Consider the following 17,573-nt stretch of genomic DNA (forward strand, 5'->3'; position numbering starts at 1 on the left):
TTATGGATAAAATCAAAGTGGAATACCTGTGCATATTATTTTAGAATATCTAAATGTCTTTTTATAATTTTCATCATCACTTTTGTAATTAGCACACAAAGCAGGCATCCCATTCACATACAGACACACACACTGTCTCTTTCCATTTCAAACACACACATTGACTTTGGCCACTGTTGATGTTGTGCAGATGGGGGAGCCCCTTACTCTTCCAAACTGAGCAACACACTCACCATCTGACACTCAGTCTTGGCTCTTTTCCTTTTTTTCTCCTCTCAGCTTGTCAAACCTGGTGACTCTAGAGCTGAGGGAGAATCTACTGAAATCTTTGCCCTCGTGAGTATTTTCCCATCAAACTGCAGTTATTAAATCCACAGTGTTCACCCTAAAACATGGATGCAAATAACATTAAATGTGAAATCTGTCTCGATCATCCTCTAGCTCTCTTTCCTTCCTGGTTAAACTGGAACAGCTGGATCTGGGAAGCAATGTACTGGAAGTTTTGGTAAGAAGCAGACATTTTTTTGGTCCTGAGAATAATTTAGATGTTTTAGTTATTAGATTATGCACACACATGCATGCAATGTTTTCAGGTTTATTTAGAGCTTGTTATTTCTGTTTGCCCCAGTGGATCTCTGATTATCATTTCCTTTACTGAACCAACACCTGAGCGCCTGCTGATTAATTTATCATTTAATATTGTTTTATTTTTTTTTTATTAATATTTGCCTCATGTCATATTTCTCTTTTTCCATATCCTGTCTTTAATCTGCTTTCTTTTTATTTCTTCTTTTCAGCCTGACACACTTGGGGCACTGCCCAATCTTCGTGGGCTAGGGTGTAGGTATTTAGTTAGTTACACATGTGATTTAACATGCACCTGCTGTTCCTGGTATATTACAAACTTTACAATTTTCTCTGATTTATGAGTCTTGTGATTAACCAGAGGGAGATTTGAAGTCCTCTGTTTTCAACGTTCCAATCAGGTTACAACAAAATATGTTAAAATACAGTATTTGGTTTCTTTCAGGACAGCAAGATACACCTTTAGTAATGTAGACTGTAGAGGAAACCATGTTAAAGTCTCTATATCAAAGGGTTTGGATGTAGGATGGTCAGAGTGACCATAAGAATTGCGACCTGCTGTTTTTTTCATGCACTGAAGTTTCTCCATCCCTTGCTCTCTGTCCCAGGTTGCAGAATTTACCGTTCGCATTGGCCAATCTGAACCTGAAGGCCATGTGGCTGGCAGAGAACCAGGCTCAACCCATGCTGAAGTTCCAGACAGAGGATGATGAGCGGACTGGAGAAAAAGTTCTCACCTGCTACCTGCTGCCTCAGCAAACCTCATCGAGCCTTGGTAAGACACCCCACCGTCCTTGTGAATGGAGTTGTCATGCTATAGTCAAGTTATAGTCACACCCAAAGCAGCTTTGCATAGCCAGACTTTTGTGTCTACCCCAAATTGCAACTTCTTCTGACTTAGAAAAAAGTACAAGTATATACAGATTATTTTACAGGTTGAATGCCTGTGAATGTTTTTTGTTTTGTTTGAAAAAGTCTATTTAAAGTCACTGCAAAAAGGACTGGCTGGTCCATGTCCGTACTGTCTGAGGCTGAGACTGCACCCATATTGAATCCAGGACACACATCATATTGCAATATTTTGTAATATACTTTGCAGAGAATCTACTGGACAGGAGTGTCGATGAAACCTGGCCCACAGACACTAATTTGAACAGGGTATCGGTCATTCAGTTTCAGGATGACTCTAAACACGAAGAGGAAGATGAGGAGACTGCGGCAGAAAAGAGGGTGAGCGTGGAAATGCGTACAGGATGTTTATGATTTCTGGACAACTGTTTGCATGAAATTTTGTGCATGTGCTAACACTCCTGCTGTATATGTGAACCAGCAGGGTCTTCAGAGGAGAGCCACACCACATCCCAATGAGTTAAAGGTGATGAAGAATGTCATTGAAGCCAGAAGAAATGAGGCTTATACAGCCAAGCCAGATGAGGATGTGGAGTCCCCAGACTCTGAGGTAAATTCAAACAAAGGCACAATTGTTTTATTTTTTGCTTTTTGTTTTAGTTTCCATCCATTTGAATGGAAATAAATGCATGGTATGGTGCACTGACAGTAAACTGTATTTTACAATACAATTTACAGTTTATAACCAATGCCAATGCAGTTTGACACTTATTTTTCATTATTCTTCTCTATACTTCTACATTTGAAGAATTTTTTGTTGAGTATGGGGAACTAAAATGTGTTTATAGTGTTCATAAATATTGTGAGTTATATTTAGGTGCAACTTACTAAATACAGTCATTTATATATTTTTTATATATTATTGTATTTATTTAATTAGTTTACAAGGAAATATGTCAAGATTCCAGACATTATTAAATACTGTATATTGCTGTCCTCACAAATTGAAGAAATGTCTGAGCATTGTAGTCTAGTTTTAATCAATGAAATCTTAGTCACATTTTCTGGCATGGTTGCCAGATCGGCAAAATTTAGCAAAACACCGGGCAGAAAATGTATCCTTTTAACAGAGAAGCTCTGATTTGGGGATTTTGAGCTCTTGATATCTGGCAACCGCACACATGAAAGCTTGCATAGTAGAGGCATGTACAGCAGTCCAATAATATTTTGTCTCTTTTTTTCTTTGACGAAAATAAAAAGAGATTTTTGTAAAGTTTTTATTTTTTTTAAATACATTTTAGTCTTTTATTGCCAGTGATATTGCATGTTGACATAGTCACAATTATCGGTTATTGTCCTTATAGTCATCTCGTTATAGTCATGGGAATAAAAGCTTGTTTAGTCATAGTTTTCATTAATGAAATTAATGCTACGTGAGAAGACACTGGTGCTTGGACTCCTCTATGGTTATGTTAAGAAAGCATGCTTAAGAAAGTTCTGTTCTTGTGGCTATGTATATACATATATATTTTTTAAATTGTATTCATTTTTTTTTTTTTTATATATTTTGTTATTTAAATATTATTAAATACATTAAATGTTTTATATTACATGCAAACTGATTTTTTTTTAACCATTATTGTTTAAATATTAGATACAAACTTCTCAGTTTTTTTCTATTGATTATGTATGATGGTTTTTCACAGGAGAAACGGTTGAGTGGGCTGTCCAATCAAAGTCATGATTCTCAGACATCCAGTAGCACCGCCTCTCAGGAAGAGAAGCGGGGTATCAACAATACAGGTGTGGAGATTAATGATGGACATGGTCAAGAGGAGGAGGAGCTGGGTGAGATGGAGGTGGAGTATACTGAGGTATGTATAACGTATGTTTAGCACATCCTGCATGTAACCGTGACCTCTATTGTACATGTGCAAGCTGCTGTATAGATCAGGGGTGGCGAACGTCAGTCCTGGAGAGCCGCAGGCCTGCAGAGTTTTGCTTCAACCCTAATCAAACACACCTGAACAAGCTAATCAAGGTCTGAAGGGTTATTAGGAAGCTACAGGCAGGTGAGTTTTAATTAGGGTTGGAGCTGAACTCTGCAGGGCTGAGGCTCTCCAGGACTGGAGTTCGCCACCCCTGGTATAGATAATGTTTAGGTTTGTGTGAATATGTTGCAATTTGTTTCACAAAGTTCTGAGCAATAAGGGTTCTGTCACTGAATTGGTAATCCAGGAAACCATTTTTCTTGCCTTCGCAGCCTACTGTGCACTTTGCTGAAGAGCCCATCATCCGTGGCAGTGATGAGGAGGAAGAAGATGAAAATGAAGAAGACAATGAAGATGCGGAAAGGAGCAATGAGTACTCTCGAATGCCACATTTTCCTGCAGAGAAACAGCGGCTCATACGTAAAGACACACCACACTTCACTTCTAGAAGGAATGCTGTGGGAAAGCTTGGTTACTTAATTGAAAGTGTATAGACAGGTCGCTGTTGAAATCAGTTTATATTGTCTGAGGGTTTATTATGTGGAGTTGTTTAATAATGTTCACATCCTTTTTTCAGTCCCAGATGTACAAACTACACTGCTAAAAGTCTGAGACCCCTAGTGTATTATTAGCATAATACGATTTTTTAATTACAAATAATATTATTAGAAGAAACGATTTGAGTTACAATAACTGTTCAAAAGTTTGGGGTTAGTAGAAGTTTCTTATGCTTACCGAGGCTGCATTTATTTGATCAAAAACACTGTAAAACAGGATTTTTGTGAAATATTATTAAAATTTAAAACAACTATTTTAAATTATAATAATTTCTTAAATTGTAATTTTATTACATTTTAAAGCATAATTTATTCCTGTGATGGCAAATCTGATTTTTTTCAGCAGCCATTGTGCCAGTCTTCATTGTCACATGATCTTTTAGAAATCGTTCTACTGTCTCTTTTGATCAAAAGACACATTAAACCTTACTGACCTCTGACCTTTTGAATGGTACTGTACCTAAATTATCAGAAAATTTCAGAATGTTTTTTTGGTTTGTGCCACTTTCGTTTTAGTTTGCAGTCTCACACTTTTAGACCCCTCTGCAACAATATTTGTTCAAATGCAGCTATTTCAATCATTTTATCTGTATCAGAGCCATCATGCCATTGGAATGAATATTGGCAGCATGCAAAGTATGCCAAGGATATTGTAGACTGTTTTGCCTGAATGATGCTTGTTTTATGATGACCTCTGCCTTTGGTCTGATTGAAAGGACAGAACCTCAATGAAAAAGTTTCTCCTTGTTTTGCCCCACACTTTGGCTATGTTTAGCTCCTCCTCCACAGCTTGAATCCCCCCATTGAGCACTGCTCTTGCTTCTCATCATCATTTGCTGTTTCTGCTGCCTGGGGGAAGTAGTGCACACTACCCTCTTTGCCCACCTTTCCACAACTGTCTGTGTGCTGATAATTTTAAATTATATCTGAGCTTTACATCAATTAAATATTCAACTATGTTTTTTCTATTATTATTATTATTGTGTAGAAATATGAAGACTCTCATTGGTCTTTAAAATACATAATCTAAGCATTTAACCAGAAAGATTGCATGAACCCTTTAGGGGTTTTACTGGTAGCAAACAAAAAAAAAAAAAGAGTGAGAAAATTTGTTTCCTACAAATATGCAACAGAATGCTTTGCGATCTTTCACTGACTTCTTAAATACGTTTTAATTAACCTATATATGTAAAATTAACTTTTGAAGCCAAGTTTTGTATATATCTGGTACAAAATATTTTGACCGGGGTTAGGAATTCTGAGGTGTGTGTGTGTGGTCTCCGTGACTGGATGGATGAGTGACTGAGGAATGCTTGCTCAGGGCTTGTGTGTGCATGTTTTCAGTTTGAAAAAAAAAAAGTAGTTTGCTGTTCCTGTGTGAATATTGGCATTTATGTGGATGTGGGTAATTGCTTTATCTCTTTGTTTTATAGCATTGACTCAGTAGTGATTTGTCTGGGGTTAATATTGACAACCTGTAACTTGGGTTGTTTAATCCAGACAGTTGTTTTTTTTTTCCTATCAAGTCTTTTTAAATGTTAAAAATTGCTAAACATTTTAGACTTCCTTTGTAAAGTGTGATGACTGTAAAATTACCTTTCAGAATTGCAATATTATGTTTTTGTACAAATATGAATAGCAAGCTTTTCCAGATAATAGCTGTTCATTTCATGAGCTGAATCTACTTGCTAAATGCAGTCTGAGAACTGAGCAGTGCTATGTTGTTTTAAAGCAGCAATACAAAAAAAAATTATCAAATGTTTTTTGAAAATGACCAATCAAATTGAATCGGAAGATATTACACTTGTGACACAGGACTAGTTTTTGATGTATAATCAGTGCTTTTCTAATCATTAATGACTCTTCTGTTGTCACCTGTTATGCATTTGCAGCTCATTAAGTGTGTAGGTTAGTGTTGTTTGCTGTATGTGGTGGTTTTGGAAGCGCCCTGTCTTACTGTGTGTGTGTGTGTGTGTGTGTGTGTGTGTGTGTGTGCTGCCCTGCCTAGGTGTGTGTGTTTGGAGGTGTGCCTGTCATTCAGTCAGCTGTGTGAATGTTTGTTCGATTTATTTTAATTTCCAGTCATAAAGCTTCTGTTTTTTTTTTTTTTTGGCCTGACTAATCTGCATGCCCTCTCGCTGGTTCCTGTCCTAACAGGGGGTGTCATTTGATCAAGTCAATAATCTGCTGATTGAGCCTGCTCGAATTGAGGAGGAAGAGGTCTGTACCTACTCTCTTTCTGCCCAAACTCCCGCTCTCTTCCTCGCGCTCTCTCATTCTCTCTCTCTCTCTCTCTCTCTCTCTCTCTCTCTCTCTCACGCTCTCTCTCTCTCTCTCTCTCTCTCAGTTTTGATCATTCATTCACTCACTCATCGTTCACCTGCAGTTCAGGGAATCACGTCCCACAAAATTCCTGCATTAATCCACAACGGATGGCTAGGGAAATGCTGACTAACATTTATCTATAAGTCACAGCTGTAATGGATCTTAGTGTTTGGAGAACAAAATGGTCATGGTGCAGCTGTTAGCTGAAGATTAAAAGAATGTTCTGGGTTGAGTACTTAAACAATAAAATAAAGTTAAGCTCAGTCAACTGCATCTGTGGCATTCTGTCATTTATCACAGAAAATAATTTTGCCTTGTTCTTTAGTTTGTAAAAACAAATAAACAGTTTTGCAGTAATGAACTTACAGTGTAAGTCTATGGACCAAGGCATTTTCTGTGGTTATTGAAAGCATGCCATAAACTATATATAATTATTAAAGTATACTATTTTAATTGCCTTAAAATTTTCAAGAAATATAGTTTTTCCTTTACCATGCTTTTCTCCAAACTAGGTTCTGTTACTGTCTGCCTCCTGTTTTTCTTCCCTCTTTTCCACCACCTACCCCTCTGTCAGGTTCTGCCACTTAGGAGCAAGGAGCACACGTGTGCTAGTGGAAACATAGATTTATCTTTTGCTGCATCGTATTAAACATATGACTGATGTTCCGGAATCACCTAAAATCAATCATCCTATAGTTGCACATGAACCAGATGGAGTAGGATTTTTCATTCTCCAAAAGCAAACCCGCCTAATTGTTGTTTTTCTTTTTCACAGTGCAATATAAAAATACGTGAATACTATAAATTTCCCATTGTGCAATATGTTTCAATTGATATTGTCAGCCATGCAACTAATTTCAACATAAAAATGTTGATGCCCTCTCTGAGATATATCACACAATCATGCAGAAGTCAGTCATTTTTTACTATTTGAATACACCAATCCATGTCCTACATTTTTATACATGTTTGTATTTGAATGAATGGTTAGTACTATTATTTTTTTAATAATTCCTGACCCAGTGCCACTGTAAGATAAGTGGCCATCAGCCATAGCATTAGACCAAATAAGATTACTTTCCACTTTTAGCATGTCTGAAACTGAGAATTAATTTATATTAGATACACAAATGGCTGTACATCTCTAAAGATTTCATTGACCAAGAACATCGTTCTCTCTTCCTCACTTCAGTTTTGTTTTTCCGCATCTACCCACTCGCTAAGCCCACTTTGCATGGCTGCTGCTGCTGTAGAATCAACCACATCTAGTCCATCCCACAAAAAAATTCACCACCCCTCCCATTCATTTTGTGACCATTGGGTATGTCATGCTAAGACTATTTGGTGATGTGTGCACTCAATTAATCAGTTGATACAACTGTTAAGTTGTGATTAAACTGTCCTCAGTTGTATTGTTGATTTTTTTTTTATTTTATTTTTTTTTCATGTTATCTTTTTATGTCTTTATCAAAAAAAGGACAAATAAGAATTAATTGAATTGGCTTCAGCCTCTTTTTTTAGGCCATGAATCTGTTACAGTACAATGTTCAATAACAGTGAACTAGATGTGGAGTCTTTTGCCATTAATCTACAAAACTTGAACCACTACAAGTTTTGAGACGGGTGATGTTCAAACTTGAGCATGTGTTCTTTATGCAGTCTGCATTAATCAAACAGATCCTTGGTGTCCTGTCCCAGCAACTCTGGCCTCTTCTCCTTGATTCTTCAGACTTTTGACTGTTTGATCAGATGTATAATGTTATATGTGAAAATTGGTAAATATAGTGTTAAAGTAGTGGAATTTGACTCGATTTTGTGCAACCAGATGTCTTTCACTGATTCTCATGGAGCAACTTTCTTGTTAGGGTTGGGTGTTAAGAATTTTATGTACACTATTGTTTGAAGTCAGTAAAAGGACATTTATACTGTTACAAAAAAATTCTAATTCAAATACATGCTGTTCTTTTGAGCATTCTATCCATCAAAGAATCCAAAAACGTTAAAAGAAAAAAATCTTTCTTACTAATTCATCACATTAGACTCATAATGAAATTGTCTACTTGCCATTCATTGATTCCTTACATGACCTGTTGAACATGAACATAAAAGATGTGCATGTAAACTAACATTTTGTATAGACTATATGGTATCTGTACGTATAAACTGTCCAGGGTGAGTAAAGGCTGGAATACACTACACTACTTCTGCCTAACTTTTTGCCCTGATTTACAGTCTGGACAGGTCAGTGCTAGTTGCAAAAAGACAGAACCAGTCTGCAGATTTGAAAATCACAAAAGACTCTGATTTAATTTATTTATTTGCTTATTTTTATTTATGCATTTTTTTACACTCAGTTAAGTCTATGATGCCCAGTTTTTCTGTGTAACTAACCATTTACAAAGTTGTAGTCGTCTGGTGTATTCCTAAAACCTGCCTTAACTTTGCATTGTGTACAATTCACATCAGTTCGTTTTATAATCCTGTAGTGTTTAATTTTTCACTCCAAAGATTGAAAAGATTTGAGTAAACCACTTAGTCTGTCACAATCCCAAACTGCTTAATAAATAGACAAGCAGTCAGACTGATCCAACTTGCAAATATCAAGGGCTTCTCTTATCAACAGAGGTTGTGTGCTTCTGTGTTATCTTTCAACTTGGTTTTTAAATGTATGTCTGAATATGAACAGGTTGTCCAATGATCCATACATTTGAGCTCAATTTTTAAAGTATGTAAATGAATGCAATGCATATATCAAGGAAAGAAGGCTACTGGTTGGGACAATATATTTGATCTGTCTGAACACGGATGCAGTCATTCATATTATAAATATTTCCTTTCTAAACAAGCATGCACTGCATGAAAACCTTTTTTTGTTGTTTTTTTTTTGTTGTTGTTGTTTTTTGAGTCAAGCCACGCATATTATAGCAAACGCTTTGAAGTATTTTGTTCTGCATTTATCTGTGAATTTCTGATCTCTCTGCTTCATCTGTAGCTGACCCTGTCTATCCTGAGACAGACCGGTGGGTTAGGCATCAGCATAGCAGGGGGGAAAGGATCTACACCCTATAAGGGTGATGACGAGGTACATTTCAATGAGCTTTCACACAATAGATGAGTTTTGATAAATGCTTTTGTGTGTGTGTGTGTGTGTGTGTGTGTGTGTGTGTGCCCACGCACAAGGACTTTCTGTTTGTTTGGTTTTTGTCAGTCATTGTGTTCAAATTCTGAGAGGCTGCATCTTGTATAATTGTGTAACCCTGCAATTCCTTGAAATTCAGCAATGATTACTAAAGTCAGACGCTGTATAGCACTCCATAAAATCCTTTAATGTGCACAAGAGGTGTGCTATTCTAATGTGCTAGCACTTACTAGAAAACGTTATGGTCCTTTGGAACATTGTACCATAGTATTTCCATATTTATTGGGCACATTTCATATTACTCAATGAGCTTATGAACTTTCTGTAATGACGCTTGTGTTTCTCTAATATGTTACTGTTAAGCCCATAATTACTCCATTGTTTGTGCATAAGGTGTTGACAAAGCCGCTCTTGCGATATTAGTATTACAGGCCTGTCTCAGTTTCATAATTGTGGTGAAAAGAAGGAGACGCTTTATGCAAGTAAGCAGTGCTCAGTGGTGATGTATTTATTCAGACATAGGCTTAAGTGCAAGAACCTGTTCCACAAACACTGCAAGTAGATGAGAACCAACTTTGTGGCAGACAGATGTGAAATATTTTATAGTGATTTTCCACTTTTAACAGGTTACATCATCCAGTTATGGGTTTTTAAGGGTGGCTGAGAACATGATCTGTTTTCTTCATATCCAAATAAAAGAGGTTAAATGTGATTAGGACACGTATCAAAGAGATTTTGTGGTGGCAGACTGATTGTTAAAAAAATACTAACCCTATAAAGCGGGTAAAAACAATTTGTTTAGGCTTTTTCAGGCTGGGAATAGATACCTTGAGGGTTTTCACTGAAGGCCAGTTTCAGGATGGCCCAGTTTTCGTGGGTTTATGAAACTAATCTTCTGTTGTTTTGCAGCATCAGCTATCTTGTTTATGAGTGCCACCAGGCTGATACGAATGTAATTTCATTTAGTAATATATAAGTTAATCAATATAAAATATCCTAAATGTCACTGTACTGAAGCCAAAGCAAATTAATAAATAATTACTTTGTGTTAAATTAACAGTGTATCGTTTTTTTTTTTTACCCAATAAGTTTAAATATTATACCCACTAAGTTTAAATATTATATTATATTATATTATATTGTATTGTATTGTATTATATTATAATATATTGACTTAGATGCTACAAAACTGCCTTGTCTCGTCCTTTTTTTTATTTCAAGTTTTATTTTACTAAAAATGGAATGATGGAATTTGCAGCTCTGAGAAACATCAATACACAGGAAAATCGTAATGTATAAAGGCTGTGAAACTCCCTGTAGGTGAAGCACATTTTCTTCTGATGTTCGCTGAGTCAGCATTACTATTACTGACCCTCATGATCTTGGCTTTGCTGAAGAAGATGCCAGTTTTACAATTTGTTCCCCACAGAGATCCCGGCCTTGTGTTGTTCTTCTGCATGTGGTTGTGTGAGTGAATCAAAATGCAGCCAAGTTGCTCTGAAGCACTGTGGTAATGTTACAGATGGCCGCTCAGTGAGGAGTCCTGCATGGCATGCAGTGTTATGAAACATTGACAGACCTCATCCGGGTCTTACCGGGTACTCCTAATTTTATTCTCCCTCCTAAATGTATTGTTTTTCTAAGCTTTTTAAACCAAAATACTTTTATACACTCTGAGAAGAAAATGTACAAATCTGTCATTCAAAATGCCTTTCAAAATTACAAATATGTACACTTTAGGTAGAAATATGTACTTTTAAAGCACTAATATGTGCCTTTAAGGTACTAATATGGGGTCAATAAGGTACAAAGATGTACCTTTTAGCTTTTGTACCTCAGGGTACTACCTCAGTGACAGCTTTGTATCTTTTAAAAAAAATCATCTCTTAAAGAAATAGTTCACCCAAAATGAAAATCCTGTCATTAACTCCTTAGCTCAATGTCTTTTATTGTCTTTTGTTTCATGGAAAAAATAACAGCATACGATATGAAGGGGAGTATATAATGATTGCATTTTTGGGTGAACTGTTCCTTTAAAAAAAGGAATTCCAAATAAAAGTTTTACATAATTACGCTCTTGGATTTGGGAATTGGGACTAAACTCCAATTCAAAACCACAAATACAAGTCCTGCACGCTTTCTCAGGGTTGAACCTAGCAGACTATGTTTGTGAGACCATTTGAGGAACTGATCACTTGTAGCAGGTGTTGAGGGATTTCTTTTCAGTGTGCAGCTGTCTCTGTGTGTTTCAGTTACTGTAAACGTCTATATTCTGGAAGTTTTAACTGTAGTTCTGCAAAGACTTGAGAGCGTGTATGACACCTTCACACTATAGTTAAACTCTCATGTCTATCTTAGTGACATCATCGACACTCTTTTTTGGCTGTAGTGTGAAACGTAGGTCTGTGTTCACAGGCCAAGTCCAGACTTGTACCAATAGTGACTGCCAGGGACAGTTGAACCTAATTTGTTACAGTGGCTTCTCGTATTTAGTGGAGGCGTAACTCTATATCGCTCCGATGGGGACAGAAACAGCTCTGCTGACTGTTTCCATGAGGACTGTCATGCATTCCCAAAATCAACAGCTACACATCTTAACTAGTATTACGCAAACACATATCAAGTGTTTGGAGAAAGGTACTGGCTATTGTTTGTGTGGAAACCAGCAGGATATTTTGAAGGCTACAGTTAGTCAGATTTAGTTCTTACTGTTTTGAAATGTTGGCAAATTGAGGGCATTTCCCACTTTGGCTTCCTTTGGCCATGAGGCCGTTGTATGCATCCCACAACAATAACTCATTTTACCCTCTCCGAGTATTCTCTTACAGGAATTGTTTGTGCTTTTGCTCCAAGAGTTGCAGAAAGGTAAATGTGTATTTCCATTGACATTTTTACCCAGTGATCATTTTTTTTTGGAAGTTTATTGCCTTGAATGAGAGATCAAGGATTGTAAATCAGTTTTAATGGGATAGTTCATCCAAAATTGAAAATTTGCTGTTAATTTACTTTACTTTTACTGTTATTTACCCCCAGGTCATCCAAGATGTAGGTAACTTTTTTTCTTGAATACAATAGTAAAAACGATTTTTAGCTGATACCGTGGTCTTTGGTGATTCATAAAATGCAAGTTTGGCCGTTTTTGAGAATAAAAAAAGCATATCAAGGATCAAAATTAATACCTGTGGCTCCTGACGAGGTAGTGAGGTCTTATGAAGCGAAACGATCATTCTGTGCTGAACATTATTTATAACGTTATATAGCCTTAGGTAAACGGTCCGGAGTAATGTCCTGTTCTCAAACAAATAATTATTTTGAACCGGTTCACCAAATCGGACTGAACCATCTGAAACAGTTTGCAGCTCGGGGTGTGTGTGTGTGTGTGTGTGTGTGTGTGTGAGTGTGTTGGTTGTTTTAATGTACTGATAATGTCCTTTTCAGGGTATTTTCATCTCTAGAGTGTCAGAAGAGGGCCCTGCAGCTCGTGCTGGAGTCAAAGTGGGAGACAAACTTCTTGAGGTGAACATCTGTTATCATTTTCTCTTTTGAGTTGCACCATACAAAACCAGTCATTCATGCTGCTTTTAATCCTCCATTCTTGTATTCGTCTGGTCTCAGGTGAACGGAGTAAACCTGCACGGAGCGGAGCATCACACAGCTGTCGAGGCCTTGCGCAACTCTGGGGCAGCCGTGGTTATGACCGTTCTGAGGGAACGCATGGTTGAACCAGAGAACGCAGTCACCACCACGCCATTGAGACCAGAAGATGATTATTTCCCCGGGGAGAGACGGTCCAGTGGGCTGCCTTTCCTCCTGGACCCTGCCTCACCTGCTGTCAGCACTGGTCCTACGCTGCAACTAGCCACTTGTCTGGTCCGCAACGATAAAGGTTTAGGGTTCAGCATTGCTGGAGGGAAAGGGTCAACCCCGTACCGAGTAGGAGACACGGTAAACACAAGACGCTCTTGCATATGCACTCGTGACTTGCCTTGTAGTGAATATTTCATGGTGTGTTCATTGCCTCAGTGTCAGGTTGTGTGATGTAGTTTACGGAAGTCAGGACATGTCATCTGTTCTCTCCATTTGTTTAACATTTAACAGAAGCGTATGCAAGCTTAAGCTTCTGCGTGACTTTCCTCAGCACCTCTAGGATGGCTGACCGAGGCTGCAATGATTAGAATTACAGGAACTGACATCTGATAGGGCTTGTAGATTATAGGATGGCAGGGGATGAAGTATTTTTGGATCTCCACTGCAGACACGCACCATACTGCCACACATTTTTGCACCACTTTCACGAAGGAGACACAGTCAAACATTAGCACATGCACACACTCTATGCTGAGTAATTGTAAGTCCTGTTTTTGTCCTCCTCCTTGACATTTGCGCGTGTTTTTACTAACAAGTAGATCTCACTGAGTTGTCTGCTGGTCTGTTTGCTGCATCGAGTCTTCGGCATGAAATGTTCTGATCACACTTCTAGAGAACATACTGTGAAAGTGCTGACAAAGGCTGTTTGAGGATAATCTGTTAAACTGTTATCAGAGTTGTCTTTGAAGAATCAGGTGGCCTTGACGGTTGTAAATAGTTTGTTCTTTTAATACTACAAAGTCTGAATTACATTTTTAGAGTTTTAAATAACTCTATATAATGGGCTGTTAAAAGCAAGGTAGGTCATTGTAAGCTAAGGTCAGCAGGATAATTTCTGCTTTAGAGGCTTGTGGCATTGCAGCATGTTACACCAGCATACTGACTAGCTCTTAACACAGCTGAACAGGAGCAGTGCACTCTGTGTAAGCCAGCTCATGTCCCCAGCTAATATAGCACTGCAAGTGATATTATGGTTGTGTTACTACAAGAGTATTACCTGTTTTTTGATTCTTTGTGAAACTCCTCTTAGGACTCTTTACTTTCCATATGATTCTTGTGAAAAGATTGTTAATGAAGTGAGAACTGAAAAACTTTAATTCAGGGTGCATTATATTGATCAAAAGTGTCAGCAAAGCAAATAATTCTTCAAAGAATCCTAATAAAAATGTGTCTCTTTCTACAAAAATACAACACACAACAACTGTTTTCAACATTGATAATAGTAAGGAAATTATATATTATATTATATTATATTATATTATTATATTGTTCAGCATTTTAGAATGATATCTGAAGGATCATGTGACACCGAAGACTGAATGCTGAAAATTGAGCTTTGCCAACGTAGCAATAAATTGCATTTTAAGATGTAGTATTTTAGAAAACAGTTATATTAAACAGTAATAATATTTCATATTGCTTTTTTACTGTATTTTTGGTCAAATAAATGCATCTTTGTTGTGCATAGGAGAATTCCTTCACAAGCTTGTATTGAGATGAGATTATCATTGACTGTGTTTTTCTACTTTCTCACAGGGAATCTTCATCTCTCGTATTGCTGAAGGAGGAGCTGCTCACAGAGACAATATCCTGCACATGGGAGACAGGGTCATATCAGTGAGTCCATCCATCTTTCATACAGTCTCTCTCTAGTTAATGTAGTTAACTTAATTTAGGGTTAAAAGGATAGTTATGTTATCATTTTCTCACCTTAATGCCATTTAAAAAATCTGTCAGAATTTGTTCCTTGGAACGCAAAAGGAGACATTTAGCACATTTTTGACAACTTGTTTTCCATACAAAACATGAATAGTTACCAGGGTCTGTCAAGCTCCAAAAATGTCAAACAGTGCCATGAAAGAAATCCATACAATCTTGGACTACTTTCTAAATCTTCTAAAGCTATATGATAGCTTTGTGAGAGAGAGACTCATTGACACAGCTCTCAAATCTCTTTCATATTCCTGTATATTAAAATATGGCACATAGAGAAATGTCGTAGCAGGTTTAACCATAATGATCCCAAAAATCATAGGGTTTTGGGTCTCATAACTAATTGTGATGCACTAGATCTGTATATGAGCATGAATATGACTTGACAGTCTGTTCTTCACACAAAGCTATTGTATGGTTTCCGAATTTAGCACACAAACTGTCCCTTTTAGAGCTTAACAGACACCATTCTCTTTCATTATCAGGAAAAAAAAAAATACCATGAACATTTTGACACGTTTAATTTTGTGTTCTACAAAATAAAGTCATACAGGTGTGGGTGTGAGTAAATAATAACATTTACATTTGTGTGTCAGCTATACCTTTAATAATACATTTTTTCCCATGGGTATTAGATCTGATAAAGTCACTTTGCATTGTGAGAAACCTAATAATATTAAGCCATTAATATCCAGCTCACTGCATGGGTGAGTTAGTTTTAAGCCTGGGACACCCCAAGTCAACGGTCAGCCGTCGGGCAATGTAGGGTGGTTTTTGAGCATCGGTCACTTTAGTTTTTTCGGTGTGTTCCATACCGTTGGCTGTAGTCGGATGCCTCCTGGTATGGTAGAGTTATGTTCTCTCACGCAGGTGCAGAGCGTACAGTGCTAGTTGGCCGTCGGCTGTGGTCTGTCCAATGTGTTCTAGTGCAACTTTTTTGCCCCAACGCAGGCGATGCAAGGCGACTCCACAGTCAGCTTTCCTCAGCGCTAGTTCTTTGGCGTCGGTTCGGTGTGTCCCTACACTTTGCAGAGTACAGCAAAATAGTCTTCTGCTGTTTTACTGTGCTGCTGCACTTAATAACCTTTCTGCTTTGCACCATGAAATGATGTCAGTGTGTAATTGTGAACTTCTCTCCTAGTAAACTTGCTTGTATTATAACTCCGCATTATAACAATTATAATCCCAACTGTTTTGTCTCCCTTGAGACTTCTCTTTATTTCAAGATTTTGCTTCTTCTCCCTCTGTCGTTGCATGGGTTTTCACTAACACATTTCTTGCCTGCTTGGTGTTGGGTGTGGTGATGGGAGGTTTTTGACTTGTTCTGTGGGCATGCTGTCATGGTAACTGCATGCGTTACCATAGCAGCTGCCGTTCTGTCACCCTGTGGTAAGCGCCGGTACTGAATGGTCAGTGCTGACCTCTGTTTGTCACCATGGTGGAACTTCTTACTGCTAAACAAAGTAACCAGAAATCAAGAATAGTCTTCCCTCAGATGGGAAGCAGGACAGGTTAGGCAACATCCTTTGGCTTTGCTAAGAGAATCTCAAATGTTATGCAGTTTTTGTGGAAATGCACAAAAATGCAGTAGCATTAGGCCACAGTTTCAACACCTCGTGTTTAAGACATGAGCCAGATCATAATTAAAGGGTAGTATTTAAGGCTAATGTGATGAATCAGTTAGTGCTTTTATATACAAAGTTACAATGGAGTTCTGGCAGGTTTTATGTAGTCAGGTTACAGTCTCTATTTGTCCAGGTATAGATGACATGATGAATAATCAAATATTTGAAGGATTAAATGCAGGTGGCATGTAAACTGTCTTTTGGAGCAAGGGCATAATCTCGAGGCCTTTTGTAATTTGATTAACATGTTAAGATGCTGATACTATTTCAGTGAGACTAAAGTGTTTACATGGCATTTTTATAAGGTGTTGTATTGCTCTAGTACAGCTGTAATAGAACTTTTAAAGTGCATTTTATAATTATAATTGTAATTTGTCTTGGGACTAAGCTCAGTTTTTATGAGTGCAAGGTCCTCTAATCAAGGTACATGAGATATATCTGGAATACATTTAAAGGGGTCATATGATGCAATTTCAAGTTTTCCTTTCTCTTTGGAGTGTTAAAAGCTGTTCGTGAATAGATAAGATCCCTAAAGTTGCAAAGACTAAAGTCTCAAACCTAAAGAGATATTCTTTATAAAAGTTAAGACTGGTCCACGCCCTCCTAAAACGCCTCGTTTAAACACGCCCCCACATGTCTACGTCACTGTGTGGGAAGATTTGCATAACACCGCCCAAATGTTCACGCAAAGAAAGCTGTGAGACGCTGTGTTTCATTGTGAAAGCGAAACGTCTTTGTTTAGCCTTCCAAAAGAGGACACAACGAGAAATCAGTGGTTAAGTTGTATTTACCACACTGTTCCATAGGGCTGCACGATTAATCGAATGCGATTGTCATGCGCATTTTGATAGTAATGCCGGTTCTGTAATCAGCAGGAAATCATCATCACGTGCTTTCAGATGGAGCAGAATTTACTACACAG

At 37.6% G+C, this 17,573-nt stretch overlaps 1 protein-coding gene and 1 long non-coding RNA gene across 2 annotated transcripts in view; both read left to right on the top strand.

Moving 5' to 3' along the window:
- The window catches only part of LOC107659431 (protein scribble homolog), a 96,551-nt gene that overhangs the window by 46,708 nt on the left and 32,270 nt on the right, over nucleotides 1–17,573 (top strand). Inside the window, exons 9-19 of the mRNA XM_016448379.1 lie at nucleotides 442–505; nucleotides 1,194–1,360; nucleotides 1,685–1,815; nucleotides 1,916–2,044; nucleotides 3,141–3,308; nucleotides 3,698–3,883; nucleotides 6,140–6,202; nucleotides 9,300–9,389; nucleotides 12,885–12,962; nucleotides 13,062–13,391; nucleotides 14,850–14,930. Of these exons, the coding sequence (XP_016303865.1) occupies nucleotides 442–505; nucleotides 1,194–1,360; nucleotides 1,685–1,815; nucleotides 1,916–2,044; nucleotides 3,141–3,308; nucleotides 3,698–3,883; nucleotides 6,140–6,202; nucleotides 9,300–9,389; nucleotides 12,885–12,962; nucleotides 13,062–13,391; nucleotides 14,850–14,930 (1,487 nt within the window). The remainder of the gene's footprint in view (nucleotides 1–441; nucleotides 506–1,193; nucleotides 1,361–1,684; nucleotides 1,816–1,915; nucleotides 2,045–3,140; nucleotides 3,309–3,697; nucleotides 3,884–6,139; nucleotides 6,203–9,299; nucleotides 9,390–12,884; nucleotides 12,963–13,061; nucleotides 13,392–14,849; nucleotides 14,931–17,573) is intronic.
- Nucleotides 280–831, top strand: LOC107659445 (uncharacterized). The gene is made up of 3 exons (XR_001630912.1): nucleotides 280–336; nucleotides 442–505; nucleotides 798–831. It is a non-coding gene; the product is annotated as an uncharacterized LOC107659445 (long non-coding RNA).

This window comes from Sinocyclocheilus anshuiensis, unplaced genomic scaffold (genome assembly GCF_001515605.1).
Source record: "Sinocyclocheilus anshuiensis isolate Anshui unplaced genomic scaffold, SAMN03320099.WGS_v1.1 scaffold815, whole genome shotgun sequence".
Classification (NCBI taxonomy): Eukaryota; Metazoa; Chordata; class Actinopteri; order Cypriniformes; family Cyprinidae; genus Sinocyclocheilus; species Sinocyclocheilus anshuiensis.